The sequence below is a fragment of the Colias eurytheme genome, chromosome 9 (genome assembly GCF_061535395.1).
Source record: "Colias eurytheme isolate Ceu_HAF_F1 chromosome 9, ilColEury1 Martin Lab GWU primary, whole genome shotgun sequence".
NCBI lineage: Eukaryota > Metazoa > Arthropoda > Insecta > Lepidoptera > Pieridae > Colias > Colias eurytheme.
In genome coordinates, this window is record NC_142988.1 from 6,080,591 (window position 1) to 6,104,192 (window position 23,602).

Sequence of the window (23,602 nt, forward strand, 5' to 3'; positions counted from 1 at the left end):
CTACAGTTAACTTTCTCTTTAGTTAGCGCCATAAGTTGTACGCCATCGAAAGTCTCCACAACCTCAGGAACTCGGGTCAAAGCCTCCATTAATATTCCATTACTTTTATAGAAACTGCGACTTGCCACTTAATCACGCGAGTCTATCATTTAGATAGATTGCATTGTTTATGTGCGCAATAAATTTTTATATTGAGGTATATTGCTCTCACGGCGCATTAAATTAGCATTTAATTGTTTACGTTGAGTAGGTGTTCCAAAAATTTATAACGAACGAGTTAGGTGGTATTTGTGTTCAGTGAAAATTAAAACAAAGTAGGATACTAAGGAATGTTTATGATTGAAAAACAATCGAGTATAAAATTTAATGTATAATCGTAGTATTTACAAACTTATTGTTATATAAAACAAATAATTGTATGGCTATCATTATACATACTAATTATTACAACATGTCATTAATAATTTATACAAGATTAAAAAATAAAAGCAACAGTAAAACGATTACTGAAGTAAGCATTTCTCATTCCCTCAACAGCACATCAGTTACTCGCGATATAAGAGGAAATTAAAGAGATTCCATAATTTACATCGTTTAAAATTATATTACACAGATACAAATAAAGAATGTTTATCGATAAAATTTATAAAGTTTATACATCAATAATCCCAACTATCAATTTCGTCGCAGTATGTACATTACTTGACACAGTGTGAATTTTGTTGCACTCGATGTGTAAAATATAGCAACAACCCCAGTACAAATGTTTGCAATCATTATGTCTATTAGAAGGTAAAAAAAACTTAAAAAGAAAACACAAACCAATATAATAATGGTAATTGACAGCACCATATTGCATTTATAAAATAATCATTTAGAAATGTACACAAATTAAGAATTTGCGTGTTAAAATAATATTTAAAAAACCTATAATATTTTAAGAGTAGTCTTATCACATTTTATGGTAAATAAGTATGTGCTTACATACTACTAAGTGATGTGAACCATACCGGTGGCCATATTGCCCCCATATCGCCATAAAGTGTGAATCAATAACGTCACGACACATTCGACCGATAGCAACCTGTGCGTTAACTAGTAACATGAATTTCATTAAGCTTTAGATCTTTGGAAATCTGAACGTCTTATAATAATATCGATAAACACCTACAATTTACCTATATATTATTATTCATTATTGCAAACCTAACAAAATCGTATAGAAAAATAAGTCGTCATTTTGGCTTCCACTTTACCCTAAATGGAATGGTGTCAAGAGTAACCATTATATTAACATTTTCGTTAACCTTTTGCTGTAAAACGTACTGCGTAACATCGAACTATTATTATCCGGTACTTACATTCTAGAGTAAGAACGATTCTCTTATATTCGATTGATACAAAACGAACGATTGATTAATTACTTATAAATGACAATGTCTTTAGAATATTTTATAAAAATATGTGCTCACAAAGTTTAACCACGTTAATATATTTTGGAAGCATTGCTACTCGTTAACACAATCAGCTTTTGAACGAACTCCATTTCTACTTATTAAATTAGTTTTACATGAAAATTAAACCATAATGTTAATCCTTTAAACCAAATCACAATATAACAAAGTCGATAGCATCATTGCTTGTTGGCCAAATAATTTTGATAAGTTACCGTTTAAATATTAAAATAAATAAGAGAATTTATACTAAACAGAATTAATCTCGAAGGCATTAATGATTTAACAGCTACGTTTTAAAAGTTTTATTATTTTTTTATTTAATATTAACTCCTTTACCGAATAGTTCGTTCAACGTTTGAATTACCTAAACTATACCTAAGCTAGAGCGAATGATGAATAACAATTTGTTCCCGCCGAAGTTTCTAGTGTTGTAAGCTGAAGATAACGAAACTCTGTTGTGATAAACGAGCGTTTCAATGCGTGCAACCAATTGATCTAATCTACGATTCACTATACATCCAATTTAATTTACATTAAGAAACTAACATAATAGGTTACAATACAGATTTGCACGAACGCCGATTTGCAGAACATATCTTTATTGAAATAAGAAAACAAAAGTACGAACTTTCAATTGACGTCATTGAAAAGCTCGTTTACCAGATATATGTGATTGTTGTTGTTTTTTATTCAGCATTGTGCAATTGTTTATAATGTATTATTATAATTAACATTCTTGTTACGAATTTAAATCGTGAAAACAACTCATTACAACACAACAAAACCGAATAACAATCTCGAAAAAGTATTTAATACAGAATTGCCCATAACATGAAACTACTTTTTGATCGTATTTAATTTACAATATTTTAAAACTATGAGTCCGTGAGCGCTACTTTGGAAAATTTTCTAATATTATCATTTAATTTTTACGATAAGTAAATATCCATATTTGAGCTCTCGGGTTAAATAAATACGTGAACATTTGGACATCTTGAATTTTTGTTTATTTGGCAAACATTTTTATTTTTATATTGTGTCTAAATATCTAACGGAAGTGTATGGCAGTAGTGGCACAGGCGTCACGTGAGCTCTTTAACCGCCTCTATATTTTAAGAAAGCTCGTCAGAACCATACGTATCGACCAAATTTATACAAATCAATTGTGACCAAAAACGGCTGTGAATCAAGAAATAAATATTACACTCGAATCTAGCATAATGACTACGTAGGTAAAAGCTAGCGTAACAAACATCACATTTCTACATAATTCCCTACGATGGATCATCTCACATTTGAACTAAAAAATTCGTAAATCTCACAGAACTTCATAAACTCAAGAATCTCTCGACCACAATAACCAGTATCACTAACCTTTCACGAAGGTCAATTCAAAGAATGTATAGGTACGCTTAAGATATGCGAACTTAATATAAAAAATTACAATAATCATAATAAATTGTACTGCACATATCTACGATATATTAATAATAATAGATGATTCATTAAAAGCGGGCATCGCACACGCGGGACGTTCACGAACAACAAAACGTAACATTAAACGATCGTACAACGTAAGTTTAGAATGATCAACACTTTACCGTCGCGTCGCGTTTATTTATTGCATGCGAATCTTCCTAGGTGGGAAGAAGTCAATATAAATACATTAGAATCACAGGTAAGTGTCGCGGCACGCCTCCACTCGCCTCGAGCCACGGGCCGTAGCCGCAGGCTCGCACGTAGCCGCTGTAGCCGCGGGCTCGCACGTAGCCGCTGTAGCCGCGGGCTCGCACGTAGCCGCTGTAGCCGCGGGCTCGCACGTAGCCGCTGTAGCCGCGGGCTCGCACGTAGCCGCTGTAGCCGCGGGCGCGCATGTAGCCGTAGCCGCGCGGCGCACGTAGCCGCTGTAGCCGCTACAGCCGCCCGTGGCCGCCGTAGCCGCCCCGAGCCACCTCTAGCCGCGCGCTCCCTCTCCTCTCGCCGCTCCGGGGATAAGGCACAGCCGTCATGGTCTATGGAACCTGCGACCAAATACGTTACATTTAGAAACCTCAATAATTTAGATTAATTCCTAACGGAGGTTGTTATATCCGCAGAAGATATAATCGTACCATCTTTCTTCTTTTAGAGCTAGCGCGCACGAGCAACTTTGTCTCCGCAACTTTTTTGTCTCTCCCATCAATTTGTATGGGGAGTTGCGTCGCTACGTGCGCGCACTTTCATACTAGCCCATGGGTGGAGAGACAAAATAGTTGCGGAGACAAAGTTGCTCGTGCGCGCTAGCTCTTACTTATAGTAATTCGCACAAATACAATGTCAATGATGAAAAAAATTACAACTTCTTAAAAGCTTTAGACGCGAATTGTACATCCGATAATCTTATTACTATCACACAATTAGTTCAAAGGCATTGTTCAGTATCCAATTTCATCGCGACCATCTCAACAACTATTCGACTTCTATGAAGGAAGTAAAGCTAGCTAACTTACTACAAAACTTTTTTCTCAAAAAAAGGTGATTGAACATTAAAGTGTCTAGTGCCAGTAGTGCCTAGTGCTAATGTGTAAAGTGTGTGCAGCATATAGTTGTGTAGTGTTGAAGTGTTTAGTGTGTGCAGTGTAAGGTGTTGAAGTGTATAGTGTATAGTGGTGTAGTATGTAAAATGCAAAAGTGCAAAGTGTAGTGTATAGTGTACGCACCTAGTGAGGTGCTTGCTGTCCTCGTGCACGGCCATCTCGGAGCTCTTGAACTCGTTGAGCTCGCGGCGGATGGCGGCCTTGTCGCGCGGCGTCAGGCGCGTCCACGGCTTGTCCGCGCGACGGTCGTAGTCGTGCGCCTGCACAATATACACGTGTTATACCAGGCGAAAGGTAAGACGTCAGACGAATTTAGACAGGAGCTTCTACTCATGAAATTGAACAACTTTTGTTCTACAACTTTGCTGAATTCGTAAAAAAAAATTGGACTTTTGTAAGGAAACTTCGCTAATCAGCTGACCGATTTCCATACAAAGTCCAATTTTTTTTCTACGAATTCAGCAAAATTGTAGAACAAAAGTTGTTCAGTTTCATGAGAAGAAGCTCCTGTCAAAATGCGTCTGACGTCTTACCAGTCACCCTGTATAACTAGATAGTTAAAAGATAACACACATGATAGTTATAAACCATGCCTCTTAATTTAGTTTGACGATATTACTTATATTATTGATAAATAATAACCATAAGACTTTTATTTTCTACTGCTAGACATAGGCTGCACCTAAAGCACACCGCTGATAAGCAGCTTTTTACTTAGAAAATACTGTCATTAATATGTTATTTTCGTCTTCTAAACTGTGCTGTTAATGACAGCAACAAAAGAGGAGGTAAATCTTAGGTAGGAGGTAATTACATAATATTATAATCTTTCTCTATCACCTTATTAATCTTAGCAATTTGTAAACCCTAACAATAATGAAATTTTATTAGTTTTTGTATATGCCCGTTTTGGGAAATTTAATTCTTTTCTGTTTTTGTAAGGTCTGGTAAAGCTCACATACTTCTTCTATTGATATTGCTGTATAAACAATGGGTTTTGTTACAGACGAACCTTGACATTTTCCACACCTACATATTACATCTTTGCCATTTACGATAGTACTGAAACCTAACATTTATAGCATTTTTATAACTGCGATTTTTATAGTATTGACTAAGTTTGTATTGCCTTAAGTATTATTTATTTTCCAATAACATAGACAGATAAATAACAAGACTAGCCAATCAATTGTATAGCAGTAAATAAACAGTTTGTTTATGTAACAGTATAGATCGTCACAAGTGTAAAGTCCAAACCTAGAGACTGGTCAGTACCGTAACAATGGCACGCTGTGCTCTAAAAATAAACGTACTTGAGTGACTTCAATGTAGTCGCTGAATCGAATAATTTTCTTTTCCTTGAGCTCATCGACGGTGGGTCGAAAACTGAGCTTGCGTAAAAGGTACCGCTTCTTTTCTTCCTTTTGTTTTTTCTCCTCGGCTGGCGATTGACCTATAAAAGAAAACTCGTATTAAAATATTGCTCTATTCAATACACGTAATAATAAACACCAAACAAAATATCAGAATAATGACAGTTCTCTATTAAATGCAATACGTTGAAATATGCATAAATTAAAGTAAAAAATAAAATGCTTACTCTTTAGAATGTTCCTTTCTACGAGTTCCTCAGCAGTGGGCCGCATGGACAAACGGCGTATAAGGCGCGCCCCTATCGCCTCCCACGACTCTTGCCTTTCGTGTTCACTCTGCACCACCAGAATATTTCTGCGTACACCATACACAAAACGCATTATAGTTAATCATTATTTAAAGATTTACGTAATATATCGACCTAGTAATGTACATAGAGTCACGCTGCACCAGCGGCAAAACAAATTCGTCCCACTTATCTACGAGCACTGGCGACCGTTCGCCGATATAAAATTTGCCAAAGATCACTCGAGGCCGAAAACATGTTAATAATGTACGATTAACACAAACTCTTGGCTAAATCCCAAAAATCCGAAACCTAAACTCGCTTAAATTAATTAACTACGGCAATTTGTACACGTGAAATTTCCATCGTCACTGGAGATCACTCAGTGCTCAGGTACGTCACGGAAGCGCTTCCAAATCATACTCGAAATTTTTCAACGAATACTATCGTACTACTCATGTCTCTTGCATAATACAAACAATGCTCGTGCCAAGAAATAGCAGCAGGAAGTTGGAAAAAAGGAGAGCCCGTATGACGATACGAACTAAAATAAAACTCCCAGGCAGTAGCTGTCAGCGCTCATTGCTAGCATAGAGCATATACTTTATATTATGTGAGGCGAGCGACGATCAATTAGCGACCTACAACCACTTTAAAATAGACTCATTTATAAGTCACTACATTTTATATACACAAGAATCGCTTCACTTCAATATAAAAGCTTACATTATTAAATTGGAGAAAGCAACCAGTATTTGAGTTTTCTTTTTTAATTGAGTTAAAACAAAAGTTGCAATTTGGAGCTAATATTCCGCGCAATACCTGAAATCGTGAATATCAGCTAGTTACATATATTTAAGAGAAATATAAATAAACAATGACTAAAGTGCATAGCAGCTCCGAAGTCATATGGATTTGTCACTCATAACAGTGCCAACAACAGACTCAAATGTTTACAGTTTCATTTTCTACGCAACAATGTCTTTGATCGTTCGTAATTCGTATTATGTTTTTTTCTAGATTGTTTTTTAACTTCACAATATTTTGCACATTTCGATTAGAGGAGTATTTATTTTTAATTACTGCAGAGCTCGATGCAGGAGAAAAAAAAAGTTACGAACTCGTCAAACGCAATTCAGAATTCAGCCGTTAATTTATTTGAGAGATTTTCCTCGCAATATAAATAGGAATTCAATTTTTTGACGCTGAAAGCCATTAAAATCTGAATATTACGGAGTTTTTCGAGTTGGTTAATGAGTAAACTTTATTGCGCATATGCTACCTCACATTTAATAGACATAATATAATTGCATAATTTATCTAAACAAGTCTTACACAAAAATAATTGCCCCCGAGAGGTGAATTTCACACATTTTCGAAAGTACCCCACATTCACGATGACCCGTATGCTCTATATATTGTAACCCCACCCGTGCAAAAAACATGATTACATACGTCAATCGTCACGTTATAACGTTTCTGTAACACACGCAATGATAGTTACTAGACCTACTTTGCTATTAAGTCACGCATTTAAACTCTCTCGAGTAATCATTGTAGTATTGGCCTTACCATGAGCCCATGCGTTAACTTTATGCGTTGTGTGATCGGAATAAATTACTGATTAATGAGCATATATCGTTCTGGTCACATAGAATGCTGAATATAATTGTATGCATCGCATTCCAAGGGTTGCAACGACACACGCAAATCTACTCGTCTATCATTTTGCCCACCCAGAGTCATGCACACCTAGCTATTTGGAATAACTCTGGGCACATCGCATTTTTGTAGCTAGGCACTTAAACCATAAAGTTAATTTATTCTGCCATAAGTTTCGTAATATAAATAACCAACTGATGATGAGCTTTTGTACTGTTGGTCACAAGAATGATGTTATTAATTTACATGTCAATCCATATTCATGCACTCATAGGCTCTGAACTCTAAATCTAAATAAGAACAGCACGGGCATCTATTCTATTGTTAAGATTCTACATCCCTTTTATACCTCACTATAGTATCATTTCTCTGCTTGATACATTTAATCCCCATAGTCTTATTTATAAGCTATGAATGCGTTCATGTCGTTCAGATCACAAGACAGGTTTATGTTAAACCCTCCCTAATAGTTAATACCCCTTAAAATACACATTACCAACCGCTTATACACTGAATTGAGTAGTATACACTGAACTATCTATATAGTTCTTCAAATTCTACTCAATATTATAAACGCGAAAGTTTGTGAGGATGGATGGATGTTTGTTATTATTTCAGGCAAATACCCCTAAACTGATTACAATGAAGTTTGGTATGTAGGTAGCTGAAGATCCAGAATTAAACATAGGCTACTTTTTATCCCGGAAAACCCACAGGACCGGAAACAATGCGGGTTTTTCTTTGAAAACGCGGGCGGAAATGTAGTTATGCTCATAAATATTGACCGCCTCCTTGGTACAGTGGTTGACGCGTGAGCGTAGAACCGAGGGGTCCTGGGTTCGATTCCCGGTGGAGACGAAGAAAAAAAAATGTCTCGGTCTGGCAGGACACAGAAGGCTGATCACCTACTTGTCCCTAAAGAAAATCGATCAGTGAAACAGATGTATGAATTTGCCCCTTACCCCACTACGGGGACACGGGACTTCACTTTTCATAATATACTAGCAGTTCGCCCCGGCTTCGCCCGTGGTACATATTTCGCAATAAAAGGTAGCCTATGTTCTTTCTCAGGGTCTAAAGATTATCTGTGCCAAATTTCATCAAAATCGGTCCAGTAGTTTATGCGTGAAAACCACACATACATACATACATACAAACATTTCCTCTTTATAATATTAGTATATATTACCTGTTAATCAGCTCCTGCCTATCGGGGCGCAGCGCCAGCTTGATGTTGAGGCTCTCCTTGCGCGCCAGCTTGGCGGCCACGCGCTCCGACTCGCTCGCGCAGTCCTCCCGGTACTCCGCCGCGCCCTCCCACGGCCGCGCGTTCTCCTTGTTCTCCAGCGCGTTGCCCATGCGCACCGGCCGGCTACTGCACAACCGAATGTGGACTTTATTGTATTGTACATTGGGAGTAAGTTCGTTTGATGATCGTGCGGCATGGTTATTTGAACTTACTTAACATGGTTATACTTTTAACACAAAAACAAATTACGTACAAGTTTAGTTCTTTAATTTTTTGACTTCATTATAGTGAGATGTATGCACAATTAATGATATTTTTAGTCACATCGTATCCTTGTGGAATACGGATTATTTATTTGTGAACGGTGTCGAATATCGATACAAATTTATATCATTATTTTTAAAACAGACAAATACAATGACAATTAGTGAAATAGATATAGTCGAGGGTGCTGATTAATATTAATTAGTCATTCATTCGTGCTTTATTTAAACATTGACAAATCTACAAAATACGACAGAGACGCACATAGATTCATAATATAATTGTTCTGTATGTTTGATATTATGCCTTAGTTAATCAATATTTGTTTCCAAACAAGTTGAATTTTACAGGAGAATAAGGAGATACTGTTGGCTAAGAAGGAATAATGAGAGGCAAGAAATATAGCTGATTTATTTTTAAGGTACATTTATACTATGCAAATATGTCAATTAACAGAAGTGGTTGCCATGCAGAAGTTTTGCGATCCTAATCTTAAAATAGGCAAGTTATCCCATAGAAACATTTATATATTGAACAATATTGTATCCCCTTATAGTATAAACTTAATTCTACTGAAAGAACTACGACATCGCATTCACAATACATTTAAAGCATTGCGCTTTATACACATATACATGCAAGACTGGTCAACATTGATTGTACTCTGTAAAACAAACAACGATAGCATATTCACGCTGGCGTCTATCTAGGTCGGATTACTAATTTGTGTCGTAATATCTATTGCTCCTATGCGCTGTATGTGTTGTGTACATTGCTATAGTTTTTTGTGAATTAGTAACTGTATATCACGGGTGATAAGCATGATGGTTAGTGTTATGTGATACTTGTAGGTGAAGTTTGAAAATTGTCCGGATCTATCCTGAAATGATTTCGTCTAGTTACACAATGCAACTCAAAAACTTACTGTGAATGCAAAACGATAGAAAACGATATTGTTATTTAAAAATTGAATTAACTATTTTCGGTAAATTAAATTATAATAAAACACAATTCCAAGAATTGAAAGTAGTTTGCATTCCATATGTCTTAACGTTACATTATGTTTATTGTAACACGCGAGCCAAAAAAATTTTCGAGTTGCACCGTGCGAGTATTGTCCAATACGCAAGACGGAGTTGGCACAATTTCAAGCTTCAGTCAAGAGCGGTTCAGTTAATTCAGTAATTATCGAGTCACAAATGAGTCGGAAGCGTGCAATGCACGATGCATGGCGGAGGCGAAGCGGACCGTCGGGAGGTCGGTACGTGAGGGATGGTCGACAACACTGACATAACGAGAGAGCTGTTACCATATACGGATCCTCGGTTTCGGCGGCGGCCTTCTGCGCGCCACCAAGTGATGGAATAAAACGAATTGTCACAATTAAACAACCAATCACACACATATACAATACAATTTCGATATACAATTGCACATAAATCGATCTAATGCACGTTTCGAAATTTCAATTTATTTATACATCCATCACGGGCGGCCGTCGAATAAAAATGTGGGGCATTCATCACTTCTACGTTATCGTCGTGAAGCCATAGCGTTAGCTTTTAACAGCCTCATTTCCTACCAATACCAAGAACGTGTCGACTGTGCATTAAAGACAATATTTGAAGGTTAATTATTATCAAATTTAACGTAATAAATAGCATACTGACTTGAAGCTAGCATGATGGTGGTCCTGTCGTGGCGCGAGCGGGGTGGCGAGGGGCGTGGGCGCGGGCGAGGCGGTCTGCGCGGGCCGCTTCTTGAGCGCGGACTTGAGCGGCACCGCGTTGAAGATCGGCTCCTTCGGCGGGATCTCCTCCACGCGCGTCGTGTCCGCCGCCGGCTCGGGCTCGTCCTCCTCTTGGTCGTCTTCATCTTCCGCTGTTGATGTTCATTTATATCATACTGATTACATGTCTATTTATAGCATTTCATTTGTATAAGAATAATAGCTACAAACGTTGTTTACGCGCTAATTGGCAAACTTCTTCTTCTTAATTCTTTTAAATTGAAGTTTTAGCAAAATCGGTCCTTGTGTTCACGCATGATGTAGTGACCAAAAATTTCCTTTCTCATTAATAGATTTTTATTAGCCAAGACTATACTAAATAGGTATTAGAGTAACTATGAAACAATATCTAAATGTAAATAAGTTACTCAGGCTGAGTTTTAGAGATTATAGATTTGTAAAAACGTAAACAAACTCAAGGGAAGTAGATAAAGTTAAGACAGTCATCAAGCGAAAGGTAAAAACAATGCTGAATTTTTATCTAATCAGTCCGATTATGCTTAGTAGGCCGGAAACATTCTTGTTAAACATTCCAAAATACATCATTAGTCATTATGCTCAACCAGACGAAAAGTACATTATGAACATTCCATACATATAATTATTAGATTGAAATTTTGTATTTTTTACAAACTCTAGTTAGTAAGTAATGTATTTTTGTATTTTATTAGCTTTCTAATTATATCTTTCTACGGGATAAAAATTTGGTTTTCATTTTTAATTATTAATCTTATACTGAATAAACTAAATCTATTCAATAAGTTTCACAACGTGCGATTTAAGCCGGTCAAAATTATTCGTTAATAATTTAATTTAATTATACGCGACAACAATACGAACACATACCTACTTAATGAACAAAACTATCATCTTGTTTATTGAACTTTTTTACGATTTGTTGTTAATTGAATTGGTATAATTTATATGTTATTGACCAACACGTGTAAACTTAGTGCGTGCGAACTCCAATGTTAACCGTACAAATGTTTATGTCATCCTCATCCTCATCCTCATCCTTATTTTTATTTTAATTTTGATATGTGTGTTTGATATGTGACTACACCATGTGAATATAATACTCACAATCGGACAGCGTGTGCGTGCCGGGGTGGCCAGGGTGTCCGGGATGGCCGGTATGCGCGGGGTGCGGGTGGTGCGCGTGATGGTGCCGCGTGGGGCTCGGCGAGCTGAACATCGGCGGCGGCGGTATCGGCCCGATCTCCGACACCGCTATCGGCGGCTCCGGCAGCTCCGACAGCATCAGCTGTTCTTCCGAGCCGCCGTCCGTGCCGTCGCTCCCGCCGCCGTAGCCAGCTGGAAACGACAATGCGCGCTTGTAATGTCTCAATAACGGTGTCCAAAGATATATTTACAATATATTATCAAAGCTGCATTAATGTAAATTGTAATGTAGAGTTGTTAATCAAATGCTTGCATTGAATATTATTTTAATGTACCTATATTATGTTGATGTAATATACACAATACTTGCGTGTTCAAAAAATAGCATAAAATGACAAATATAGCACAAGTATTATTTTATCAATCAAGGTCTACTTTAATATGATTGTACTTCTAGTAGCTTAATTCTGTATGCATAGACTAAAACTTTTCGAGATTACTTTTTATGTGTCAAAATATTATGTACTGTCATCCACCTACATTTATAACATAAATCCCTACAAAATAATCTAACAAAGCGACTCATGAATAATTGTACTTGAAGATTTGCGTCGTTATTACAACTTTACTGTTTTGAATTTAAAATATTCAAACCCACGCAAAAACGTTTAACCCAAATCCCTAAAATGAAAGCCACTCAAATCAGTTCGCTAAAATTGTGCTCATTTCTAACTTTTATAAAATATTTAAAAGTAAAGCGCGTCATGTTTTTCATAAAACTTTCATCCACGATCTTGAGTGGGCACATTTTTATTTTGAAAATTAGAGTACCTAGAATCGAAAGTCTGGATCAATTAGCCTACAAATATACCCCTTTTATTGTGTTATTAAACATGAGATAAGTTTACTAAACAATCAAAATAATATTTTAGTTTCGCATATGTAAGAAGAGTAATAAGACTACTATCAAAAAAAAATCGTGCTCAGTTGGTACTTTGTAAGTCATTACCTTTTTTAACAACAAAGGTGGTACATTACAAATACATACGTAAACGTACACATTACTAAAACAAAGTAACAAGAAAACATTCGAGAACGTTATTAAGAGACCTTGGAGACGTGCCAGGATTCCACACTGCTTATTACCTTACTTAGGAATTAGGATAGACATTAATCCCGGGCCTAAATTGAATTTTCCCTAGACCTTGAAAGTAATTAGGGCAGTAATGGACGTATAAGAGTAATATCGCACTCACTTTAATAAAAAAAATATTGGTTTTAATTAAGTTGTAGTAGTTTGTAAGTGATATTCAGTAAAATTTATTGGCAACATTTTTTCTTAGTAGATATTCAATATCAAGAAGATGCATGTTATATCACCAGCATCAGCATTAAGTAGGCAGGTACATTCCTTACTGATTTCCTTAAACGAGTAGATAATAATTATTATCTTGTAATAATGAGTAATGACTCACCGTCCCCTTGATAGCATATCCGCCTCGGAAGCTTGCCGGCCGTCAGAGAGTTTGGTCTCTCCGGTCTTACTAGCTCACCTCCATTTTCCAATTTGTCTTTCTTTGGTTCTGTAACAAATTAAATATTTCACATAACTCGTATTAAACAACTAGTTTTCCTATAGTCCTATTTATAGGTTCCAAAATAGTTAACAATATTCCAAGTGTTTGCCAGAAGTCGTATTTGTATTTACGAACATTCATGTGCGCTTACTGGCATTCCATTCCAGTTTAAGCGACGTTTAAAACGCTTCTTTATAAAAATAGTCTACTTTCATGCGACAACTGGAATGAGTGAAGAACGTCGTTAACGTGTTTCTCGTACGGTGTCTAAGAATAGGCGATAGTCAAATGACGGTTTCTGTTGTAAAACGCGGTTCTCATTCATTGCTGGCGCCGCCATTTAGCGACCTTGACAGCTTGGAATATTATAAATAACTGACGCATCCTGACTGAGTTGCGACTGTTCGTATCCGGAGAATTCCAAACAGGACATTGAGCTGCTTAATAAATATGAACTTATTTATCCATTAAACAATAAGCTATAACAAGGTATCTAAACTTTTATTTGCAATATCTTTTTATTGAAAACTTTCACTCAAAAGATTTTCTACTTCATTGCGGATTGACAACATTGCTGTATGGAGCAACACGAAATAGCATCAACAAGTTATTTATCTATTTTGCGACCCACTATGTATATTTTGTTGCATAAACTAATATGTCGACACAAACATTACACTAGAATTTATTAGCAATACGAATACTAACATTTCTGCATGAATTTCACCTTCATGATAAAAATACTATTTGTGAATTAATACTTGAGGCTCGTATAACCTTCAGGCTTCAGACTTATTCTAATCGTATATAAATAATAAAAGGTCAACAAGGAGGAGAGTGGTTTAAGGTCAAAGCATTCATTATCATCAAGATTTGTTTAACTTGAAGTTACCATAAAGAACCAAGCACACGGAACATATTGTATTTGAATACAGTGTATCAATAACTGGGAGAGAGCGTCGTCACTTCTGGCTACATTTGAGCAGATCGCGATAAAACGATGTGCAGTTTTACAGGCTGAGAGGGAGAGCATACTTGAGATCCGATTGCGATCGATGCGGCCGCCCTTGGCCAAGCCACCCTCATCCGAGGACATCGAACGCTGCAGCGTTATGTAACACTATCGAGACTCGTGTACGACATTCTAACATTGTTTATCATAAACAGTTTAAAAGATAAAAGGTCAGAGTCGAAATATTATGAATGTATTTCAATTTTTAACTAAGTGCATAAATTATTTGAAATCCTACTAATTGTAAAATTGTCGCTTAGAACCAATAAGGTAGATAACTTTTTTTATTGCAATATTCAAACAGGAAACGAAGCAAAAGTTAGAAGATCATTAACAACTTTATTGGATGAATATCACAAAAACTTTCTCGTTACAAGAACAGGAAACGAAAACATCAATGTCAATACATCAACTCCGAAGGCCACAAACAAACGAGTAACCGTGACGTAATTACTGAAATATGCCAATGGCACGAAATATAGGCTAGAAGATCTCATCCAGCAATAGATACAAACAATGTCAAGAGTACACATCTTGCTAATGTGCTCACACCGTACTCGTTTAACTCGTCGCCAACCAATCGATGTGATCAAATTTACATAATAATGTGTATTACAATACTCTAAGCAGTTATTATGATACTCTTATACATTTTCGCCTACTGAACACTAGACATTTTTTCGTTCGTTTCTATTTTCGTGGTTCGTGAATTTATGATAACTATTTAACGCTGTTATGAATTTACAACTTTTATTGATCAATTTATACGTTTTTAAATAATATATTATTTGGTGAATTAAAAAAAAGGATTTTTGACACTAAAAAATGGAGACAAAAATAAATTAAATTAAAACCAAATAGACATAACTAGGTCGACACTGTCCACGCGATGAATTTATCCAACGATGTTAAAAGATGCTGTGACGAAGGGTATGTAGGCGTAGCCCGACTCGACGGCTCCGAATAGTCATTTATTTTTTTAATATTCACCAAAAATTCACACTTCTTTGTTTATATTCATTTGAATACTTTTTACATGTTTTTTTATCTATATATTTAATTATCATAAACTCAAAGTACCCTGGATGTTATTAAAATAACGAATATGTTTTAAACAAAACAAACTTCTTTATTTTTTATGTTTTGTATCTTTCATCGCCGTCCTCTAAATGGGCAGTGACACGTCCCACATCACCGTAGTTTATCTAGGCATCATTTCTTAACAAGAGGTAAATGTTCATTTAAAAAGAAAAAACTCATATTCAGAGTCATTGTTTAGCCGTTGTTAAAAGACATTTAGAAAATGAGACATTATAAATGCTATTGTTCTCCACGATATTAATATTGCGCTTTTAAATAAGCACACTACAATAAGAACATCAAAACGTTATTCTAGGTTATTGTAGTGACAACAAAAGGCATTAATAGAGCGTTTATATCGAGAGCAGCAGAGGCAGAGTCGGAAGCTCGGTGCTGGGTCAAGGGCGCAGTGGCCGCGACCGGCGGCCCTCTCGCCAGTATAATATACCCAACATTCCCTGAATTATTTCGCTCAACTATGTCCTTTGTACAGCCTCTGCTTGAATTTCAATTATATGTTCTCAAAGTGAACATTCATATCGTACCCGTTAAATTAAAATACGTTTGCAATGTAGTAATATCATACTTTTTAAATAATTATTTTATAATGAATAATAATCGAAAGGATTCTGTAAAAAATGTAGCTCTATTTTATCAAATCATAAATGATATATCTACTGAGGATACATATTTTATAACAGTGCGTTAATTGACTTGAGCATAGATCGATTAGAAAAGATATTTTGATGAATAATGGGTATGGAATGTATTTGAATCGAGTGTGCATTTATAATAGCGTATTGCGTGTTTAGTATAGACGGCACACCTCGTAAGTATGGGTACGTCGCAAATAGTTTTACGAGGTCAATCAGTGTCTCTTTTGCTTGTTATTTGTCTACCAAATACCGTATAAGAAATAAATAATTCTATTATAAACCGCGTCTCGATTTCAAGTTCCGTGAGAGCTTTTGAAAGTTTGAAACTTTGCAATGTATTAAAAAGGCTTTCAATATTAAATGGCATACGAAGCTAGTTGAACGAACGGTGAATGAGAATTTATGATACCAACACGAAGCTAAAGTTTTGAAAGGTATATGCGGTGAGGGTGTGGGTGGGCCTCACGACTGAGGTTCTGAACATGAATATATGTTATTGCAGTATACGAGAATCACAGAGTTATAATAATATAATATAATTAATTAATTATTCAAAACACAATGTTAGTCATGTTCTACTTAATCAAATAAATACAAAATCATTATTATTAAATATTGAATAAAATCGAGGTATAAATTATCTTTAGTTCATAAAAGAAAATGATAATGAAGTAATGCATAATAAAAAAGAGAGAGTAATTTTGTGGATTATTTTCTGAATGTAAACATGGTCTAGATGCTCGAGCAAATAATATTTTCTAAAGTATTGAAAAGAGAGTCTATTCTAAAGCATAGAAGTGACATTAAATAAGTTTGAAGAGCTACAGGTAAATATTCACTAGTGAGATTCGAATGAAGAGCCGAGTGCAGCAGTGGTGCATACGTGCATCGTGGTGAAGGTGATGGGTACCATTGGTGCGCGCGAAGAGCGTGAGGTTAGAGGAGTGTCTGGGCACGGGGGACTTGCGGCGCACGTAGTAGTGGTCGTGCCGCTGCGGCGGCGGCGGCGGAACGAACGGGGGCGGCGGCGGCAGGCGCGTAGGCCTCCGCCTCGCGCCGCCCGCGAAGGCATCCATGGCGGCGAGCGTCCCGACGTCGCTCATGCTCGCGTCGCGCTCACGGCTGGAAGACTGCGGCCGACGGCGGATCGTTACCCCGCGCCCTCCCCGTCCTCGCTGCTAGCACGGCTCCGCGCGCGCTCTTCGATCGCCGCCCGCCCTGCGCGCTCTAACCGCCCACGCGTCGCCGAGCTTTGTTTTGCATTTTTAATTTAACGCCATTCATCTCGCGCTTGTGTTAACGCGAACCAAAAAAAACTAGCAACGGTATGCTTATCAGAGTTCAGTGACCTGTATTCACTTGTATATGAACTTAATACCCGATTCAAGTCTTACAAACGACACTTAACTCTCTCGCTCTTCATCTTCGTTTCTTCAATAAAAAGGGAATAGGAAATGAATCTTTTTCCTGTTCGACCAATCTAAACTAAACGATAAATATGGCACATAATGCTTTAAACTTCAATTATAAGGAAATGTAAATTATAATAGAATATTTCTGAAAAGTTTATTATTAAACCGGCAAAAGTTTCTAAGTAGCCGGTCATTATACGATTATTCCTTTCAGTGTTGAATTTATGAGCATGTGCTTAGATCAATGACCCGGATTTCGTCCTTGAGAAACTTTGTAGGATATTCAAAGAGCATCGCGGTACGGTCGACATAAAGACTAAATCACGGGCCGTTATTCCTCTTTACCATTTTATCTTATTGTCTGTATGTGCGTCGACTGTGCCATACGAAATTAGCAACATTCCACGCATTTCTTTACGGAGTTAATTGAAATTCTTAGACTTTAAACGACTGGCCATTTTATTTTATGTTCTGTACAAATACAAGGTTGCCCCCGCAGTTATAATATTATGAAAATTGAAAGATATATTATTTAACCAATATTATAATTTATAACGACTGGTTTTAACAAAAAAAAAATGGCATTTGATTAGCCTTCCGGCACCTGTATGGAAATTTATATATTTTTGATATTATCACGCGAATTGAGATGCAATTTCGGGTTCTATCGGGGTTCATTTGAATTTTAAAGGCCTTAAAATATCAACAAATTACAAATTTAACAATTACTGAAATCATGATGTACCCAAAATGATAAAAGGTAATAAATATCATTGGATATGACTACAGCTTAAGTAACATGGAGTGTTTACAATTTACATATATGTATACTATCCATAATTTAAATATTCTACTCATCTTTAAAATTACTTAACCCAATTTCATGCAATCTATATGAAAAAGGGAAAATTTATTAAAACGAAGCAAACAAATTAGCGTGCACTTATTTCGGGATATCCATTCATGCAACAATTATTCTTGGCGTACAATTAATATTCTTGATATATGTGAAACTGTAACTTCGATACAGTTATGAGCGCAACTACATGTGCAATATGAATAATAATAATTGTAAACACAGCCAGGAATAAGCGTCATCCTCCCACGCGTAACGATATCTACTCCCACATCTGCACCCATACTGTGACGTCAGGATCCAAGTGCAATCATGATTAACTCCAATAATATTCACGTCATATATTCACGCCAGTACTTGGCATGCAAGTTGAGAAGCATGCAGTGCTATTATCGCAGATATAATTATTATACTCTACATTGAAAAACGCTAAAGAAAAATGCGTGAGTTTCAATTAGATTATTGTGGTGATATCGAAGTATAGTTTAGATATTAACAGTATATTTTTTTTAAGTATGTATTTTATTATTTTTACGAGTGCCACTCATTGCGGACATAGTAGGTACTATTGCTAAATAACATATTTCTTGTATTTTCACATCTTACATTTCGTGAGTGTTCATTGAATTATTTGTGTACCATTATGTTTTAAACAATTTGTACTTAATGGGATTTTTGAACAATCGAAATTTAGTGTTTATATAATTTTAATATAAGATATTCATAGTAATGTTATACTACTTGTATAACATTTCCCATAAGCCAAAGACTTTAGCGAAGTCTGGATGATCCTTTCTAGAAATGCCGCGGCCGGGCCATTAAAAATTGCGAATATTCGTATTTATATCAGCGATAAAATGTATGCGACAGTTATTTAGACGCACGAGAATAAGATCTCTTTGCTCATAGCAATCATAGTGTTGTAATTTGTGAGAGTGACGCAAGCAAACAATAGCTAAACAGAAAGTCGCAGATATAATCAATTACTATGATGTGAAAGTGCGTTAGTTGGAAACATTTTAACGTCGCGCGCTATTTGTTTTTTGTGCATAATATTGTAACGATCTAGATATAAAATACATAGAACACTGCCAGCTCTGCTCGCTTGCAAGTTGCAAGGCACGTCGCCATCTGGTAATTAGTCAAAGCCACCGCACTTACTGCCACCGTTTCGAGCCACATTAATACAACAGATAAGTCGACATTATTCGACTAAAATACGTTCGTAAATTTAACAATGGTATGGTTTTTCAAAATGTCTTATACGAAGATATGTAACGTAATATTCAGAATTTAGATATAACTAATGTTTCTTAATTGATATTTTATATGATGAAACAAAAATAAAATTTATTTTATGAAATATTTGAGATTTTAGTTCTATTTCAAATTAAAGTCTCTCTTATTTATATGCTCTAGCTGATCGTCATTTTTCAGGCAAAGCTGTTGTTTTTTTTTTCGTCATCCACGAGTACAAATTGTGAAAGTACGCTTTAAAGAAATAAAAGTAAAAAAAAAATCGTTTAAAGAATAAAAGGGAATTAGTTAGTTAGTACTTTGGATGTATTATTTCTAAATACTAAGAAAAAGTATATTTAAGGATTTACAATGTGGTTTTAAATTTGAGTAAAAAAAATACTATTAAACAGCATAACGGAAAAAGGTTTAAAAACGGATTTTCTAGCTGCATGATTGCATCTAAGCATACAAAATAGAACGCAACAATGTTCGTTTTGATATTTGCATGGTGTGTAAAATATATGCTCTCATATGCATGCATAAAACTTACGCACCTCTCAAGCATGCACAGCCCATGATGTAACCCATCATGGACAGGCGTGCTGCGGGCGGCCGAGGCGGCGGCACGCGCCTGCCGCGCGGAGGCGCTCGCGACACCGCGCCCGCACTCGACAACCGCTTCTTACTTTACCATCCGTTTAAACCGCACGTCACCGTACTCAAACTCTTCAGTTTTATAACCTCCTATAACTGCGTTGGTCGCAGTTGCTGCGTTTAATCGCAATTAAAATGTAAAACGTAAAACGCATCTATCTGTATATTTCACAGTTCGTTGGAGCGAGATAAAATCCGGGCACTGGCTGACATTATTTTAATTTATTAATTAAATCCAGGTGAGGGTGGCTTTACTTTAAAACAAGTAGTTCGACTGAATGTACATAACTACAGTTGTGGGACCTCATCGCCGGTGCAACGGGCGCGATCGCGTGCTGAGGCCGGTGTGGATCGATATCGCCCGCAAAGTTCGCGCCTAACGACCCCAAGTCACATACGGTATTTATTTTAAACAGACATCATATTTAACAAAATTACCGAACATATTTTAGGGTTAATTTTCGGACAGAACGTCATACGGTCATGCTTCAAAATGTAATCGAATCGATTTCGCAATTACGACAGGAATTTCATTGTTATTCAAATCCTAATTTCAACGATTGAAATAGCACCTCGCGGAAGACAGTCCAATCAAATCTAATAAACAATAGAAAATCGAAGAAACAAAAAATGCAATATGTTAATTGCACGAGTTCAATAGTCTTTAGCACAGGAGTGTAATGAATAGTCATAGGGGCTAATCGAGTGGTCGATGCGTGTTTCCGATCGAGAGAGGTTAGGGCAGTGGAGTAGCCGCGGGCTGGCTGGTGGCGGGCGGGCGCGGGCGCGGGCGGGCCAGCACTGAGGCGCGCGCCTCTCGCCACCGCCCCCGCAGCCCGCGCCCTCGATCTAGACTTAGGGCATGTTCTCACTAGGTTGACTGCCTTTATGTTACCAGAGCAGACCCATTACAACATTTATGGCTCTCGATGTGGAGATGCTATCACCTAAAAGGTTACGACTGCCCTTGGCTACCAACTTCTTACGGTTAAATATTCCATAAAGCGTTTCCATAAGTTACTTTTGAATATAAAATATTGTGCGTTTCCATAAGTTACTTTTGAATATAAAATATTGTACAAGTCTGATGTTATTTTTCCTATTAATATAGGTTTTAACAGTTAGTTATTTAAGCATTTTTTATATAATTTCAATTTTCAGGTAATAAGGTAAAAAAGCTCTAATTCTTTCAGGACACTATTTAGGAATCAATTTCAAAAGTTTCAGTGTGAACGAGTCTGTTGTAACTTATCAAATTGAAATAAACCGGTCTCCAAGGATTACGTAAATTCATACATATTACAATTATCAACACGTATAACTTACACATACATATATTATACATACATACAATAAGTCACCATTGTAACTTTTTATATTTAGCAAAAGCGTTAAATGTTTCAAAGATAAACAAAGATTAAAAAGATAAAATCTTTATAAAATAATGCATTATATGTATATAGAATCAATACTCAATTACTGTCTTATTTAAATACAGGTCACATTTCAGCATTGCGGCAATGACAGGAGCGGGTCAACGCTCGCCGCTCGTCCTGCCGGCAGCCAGGAAACCACTAATTCCCGCCACACGACGCTTTTCTCCGCTTCACGAATGCTCACCACGTTCCTATCTTTTTACCATTCCAGTCGGGTAACAGACGATGTCTGCTTCAATGAACTATCTTCAAATCGTTAGATAAGACGAATATCTTCAAAACCCATATTTCATTAACTCATTATTTGTTGTTACTTAGCTTCGAGACCACTAATAACATTTTTGAAATTGCTCACTTTTTAATCTTTACAAAAAGACTAATATAGCTCGTATTAAATATTAACAATGAGGAAAAGTTAATGTTACTCTTCACAAAGGAACTATGATTAGGACTCTATGACGTAAATGAAAGATAACACGAAGAACTAACTCTTAACTAACAATAAGATATCAATCAATGTCTTTTAACTACCGAAAACTGGTGCAATGATACCAGTAGAGATAATTATATTTATCGTTTAAATAATTAACTAAATTTACTACTGAAATTTCAATATTTATTCGTTAATTTGAATCCTCGCGTAATTTAATTCCGATATTTTCATATTTCATTTAATAGATAATATCAATTGCTATGCTTTAATGATTTTGATAGGCAAGATTTTCAATAATGCACTAATTGTTCTCGTATAGATTCATTTTCAATTGTGATAAAACTATCGTGGGGTGTTATCTTTATATGTAATACGTAATTGGATGCAATTGTGATGTCTATAAGCACATAACGTGTAGAGTTTTATGCATTGTATAATAGTGAATATAATATTGATTTTCATGAAAGTATCTGTCCCATTGATTAAACTTGAACTTTGCTCAAATTAGTATTACCAAGATCTGAGGATTCACATTTTTTATAATAGATTATCACATTATTCTAATCTGATCTATATTAATCATTGTTCGTGGGTTATACTGACTATATTTTTTTATATTCTATTCTGATCAACACGATATAAAATGTTTTTCAATACGGGTAAGTATTAGTGACACGAGTTATTATCATAAAAATTGTGAAGCAAATATTGCTGCGAGCCGATCAATTTTAATGACCCGAGTGTCAAATTAATTAATTCCTCCTTATATTCGTTCGCCGTTCGTTCGTTACAAGTATTCCACTGCCCTATATAAGTCTGATACATGATTCTTTAATATAGCTATCTGACTGTCTGTTGTATGATTTGAAAATTAGTTTAAGGAAAAGATCCTTACAAAATAATGATGCGTCTATTTATCCTTTGGTGTAGTATCAATTTCACTCATAAATGTTTCGACAATTTCGCAGATAGGGCTAGGTCCCCACATCTTTGGTCAACATAATATTAAGAGTAGGGCCTCTAATATGATGACGCTAATCTAACATTGTGCAAACATCTTTGTTGGTATGGGATGATTCCTCCCCTATTGCAACATAATACACGATTTTCCATACTAACTAAGATAACCAATATTATCATTTATCATAAATGGCTCTGTAGCAGTGATAGTAAATCTGACTAATGCGTCAAGCCCAGATGGTTTAGGTTCGATCAAATTTCATTAAAGAACTGTGTGATAAACATTTAGTTCGTATTATTTGTGTTTGTTAGTTTTTTGAGATTTAAGTCAAAAACAACTAGTTAGATCGATTTAAAAAAAATTCGATACGAAGCTGCTTCTTTACCGTAAGCTTTTCTCAATCCGAGTAAACCCACACTAGGCTGGAGTATGTCTTTACAAATAAAAGAGGTCAGTTGTCTAGTTTTTATAGTACATACTTTCTTTTATTGCGGACTAGATGGCGTT

At 36.1% G+C, this 23,602-nt stretch overlaps 1 protein-coding gene across 2 annotated transcripts in view; it reads right to left on the bottom strand.

Annotated features, from left to right (window-relative positions):
• Positions 1-355: 355 nt before the first annotated feature.
• The window catches only part of LOC149905817 (phosphatase and actin regulator 2), a 46,183-nt gene continuing 22,936 nt past the window's right edge, over positions 356-23,602 (bottom strand). For both annotated transcript variants that reach the window (XM_090105927.1, XM_090105928.1), the window contains 8 exons: positions 13,255-13,362; positions 11,741-11,971; positions 10,539-10,749; positions 8,545-8,730; positions 5,634-5,761; positions 5,347-5,486; positions 4,157-4,293; positions 356-3,478 (listed from right to left, as the gene is read on the bottom strand). In XM_090105927.1, coding sequence (XP_089962053.1) covers positions 3,463-3,478; positions 4,157-4,293; positions 5,347-5,486; positions 5,634-5,761; positions 8,545-8,730; positions 10,539-10,749; positions 11,741-11,971; positions 13,255-13,362 — 1,157 coding nt within the window. In that variant the 3' untranslated portion in view covers positions 356-3,462. The remainder of the gene's footprint in view (positions 3,479-4,156; positions 4,294-5,346; positions 5,487-5,633; positions 5,762-8,544; positions 8,731-10,538; positions 10,750-11,740; positions 11,972-13,254; positions 13,363-23,602) is intronic.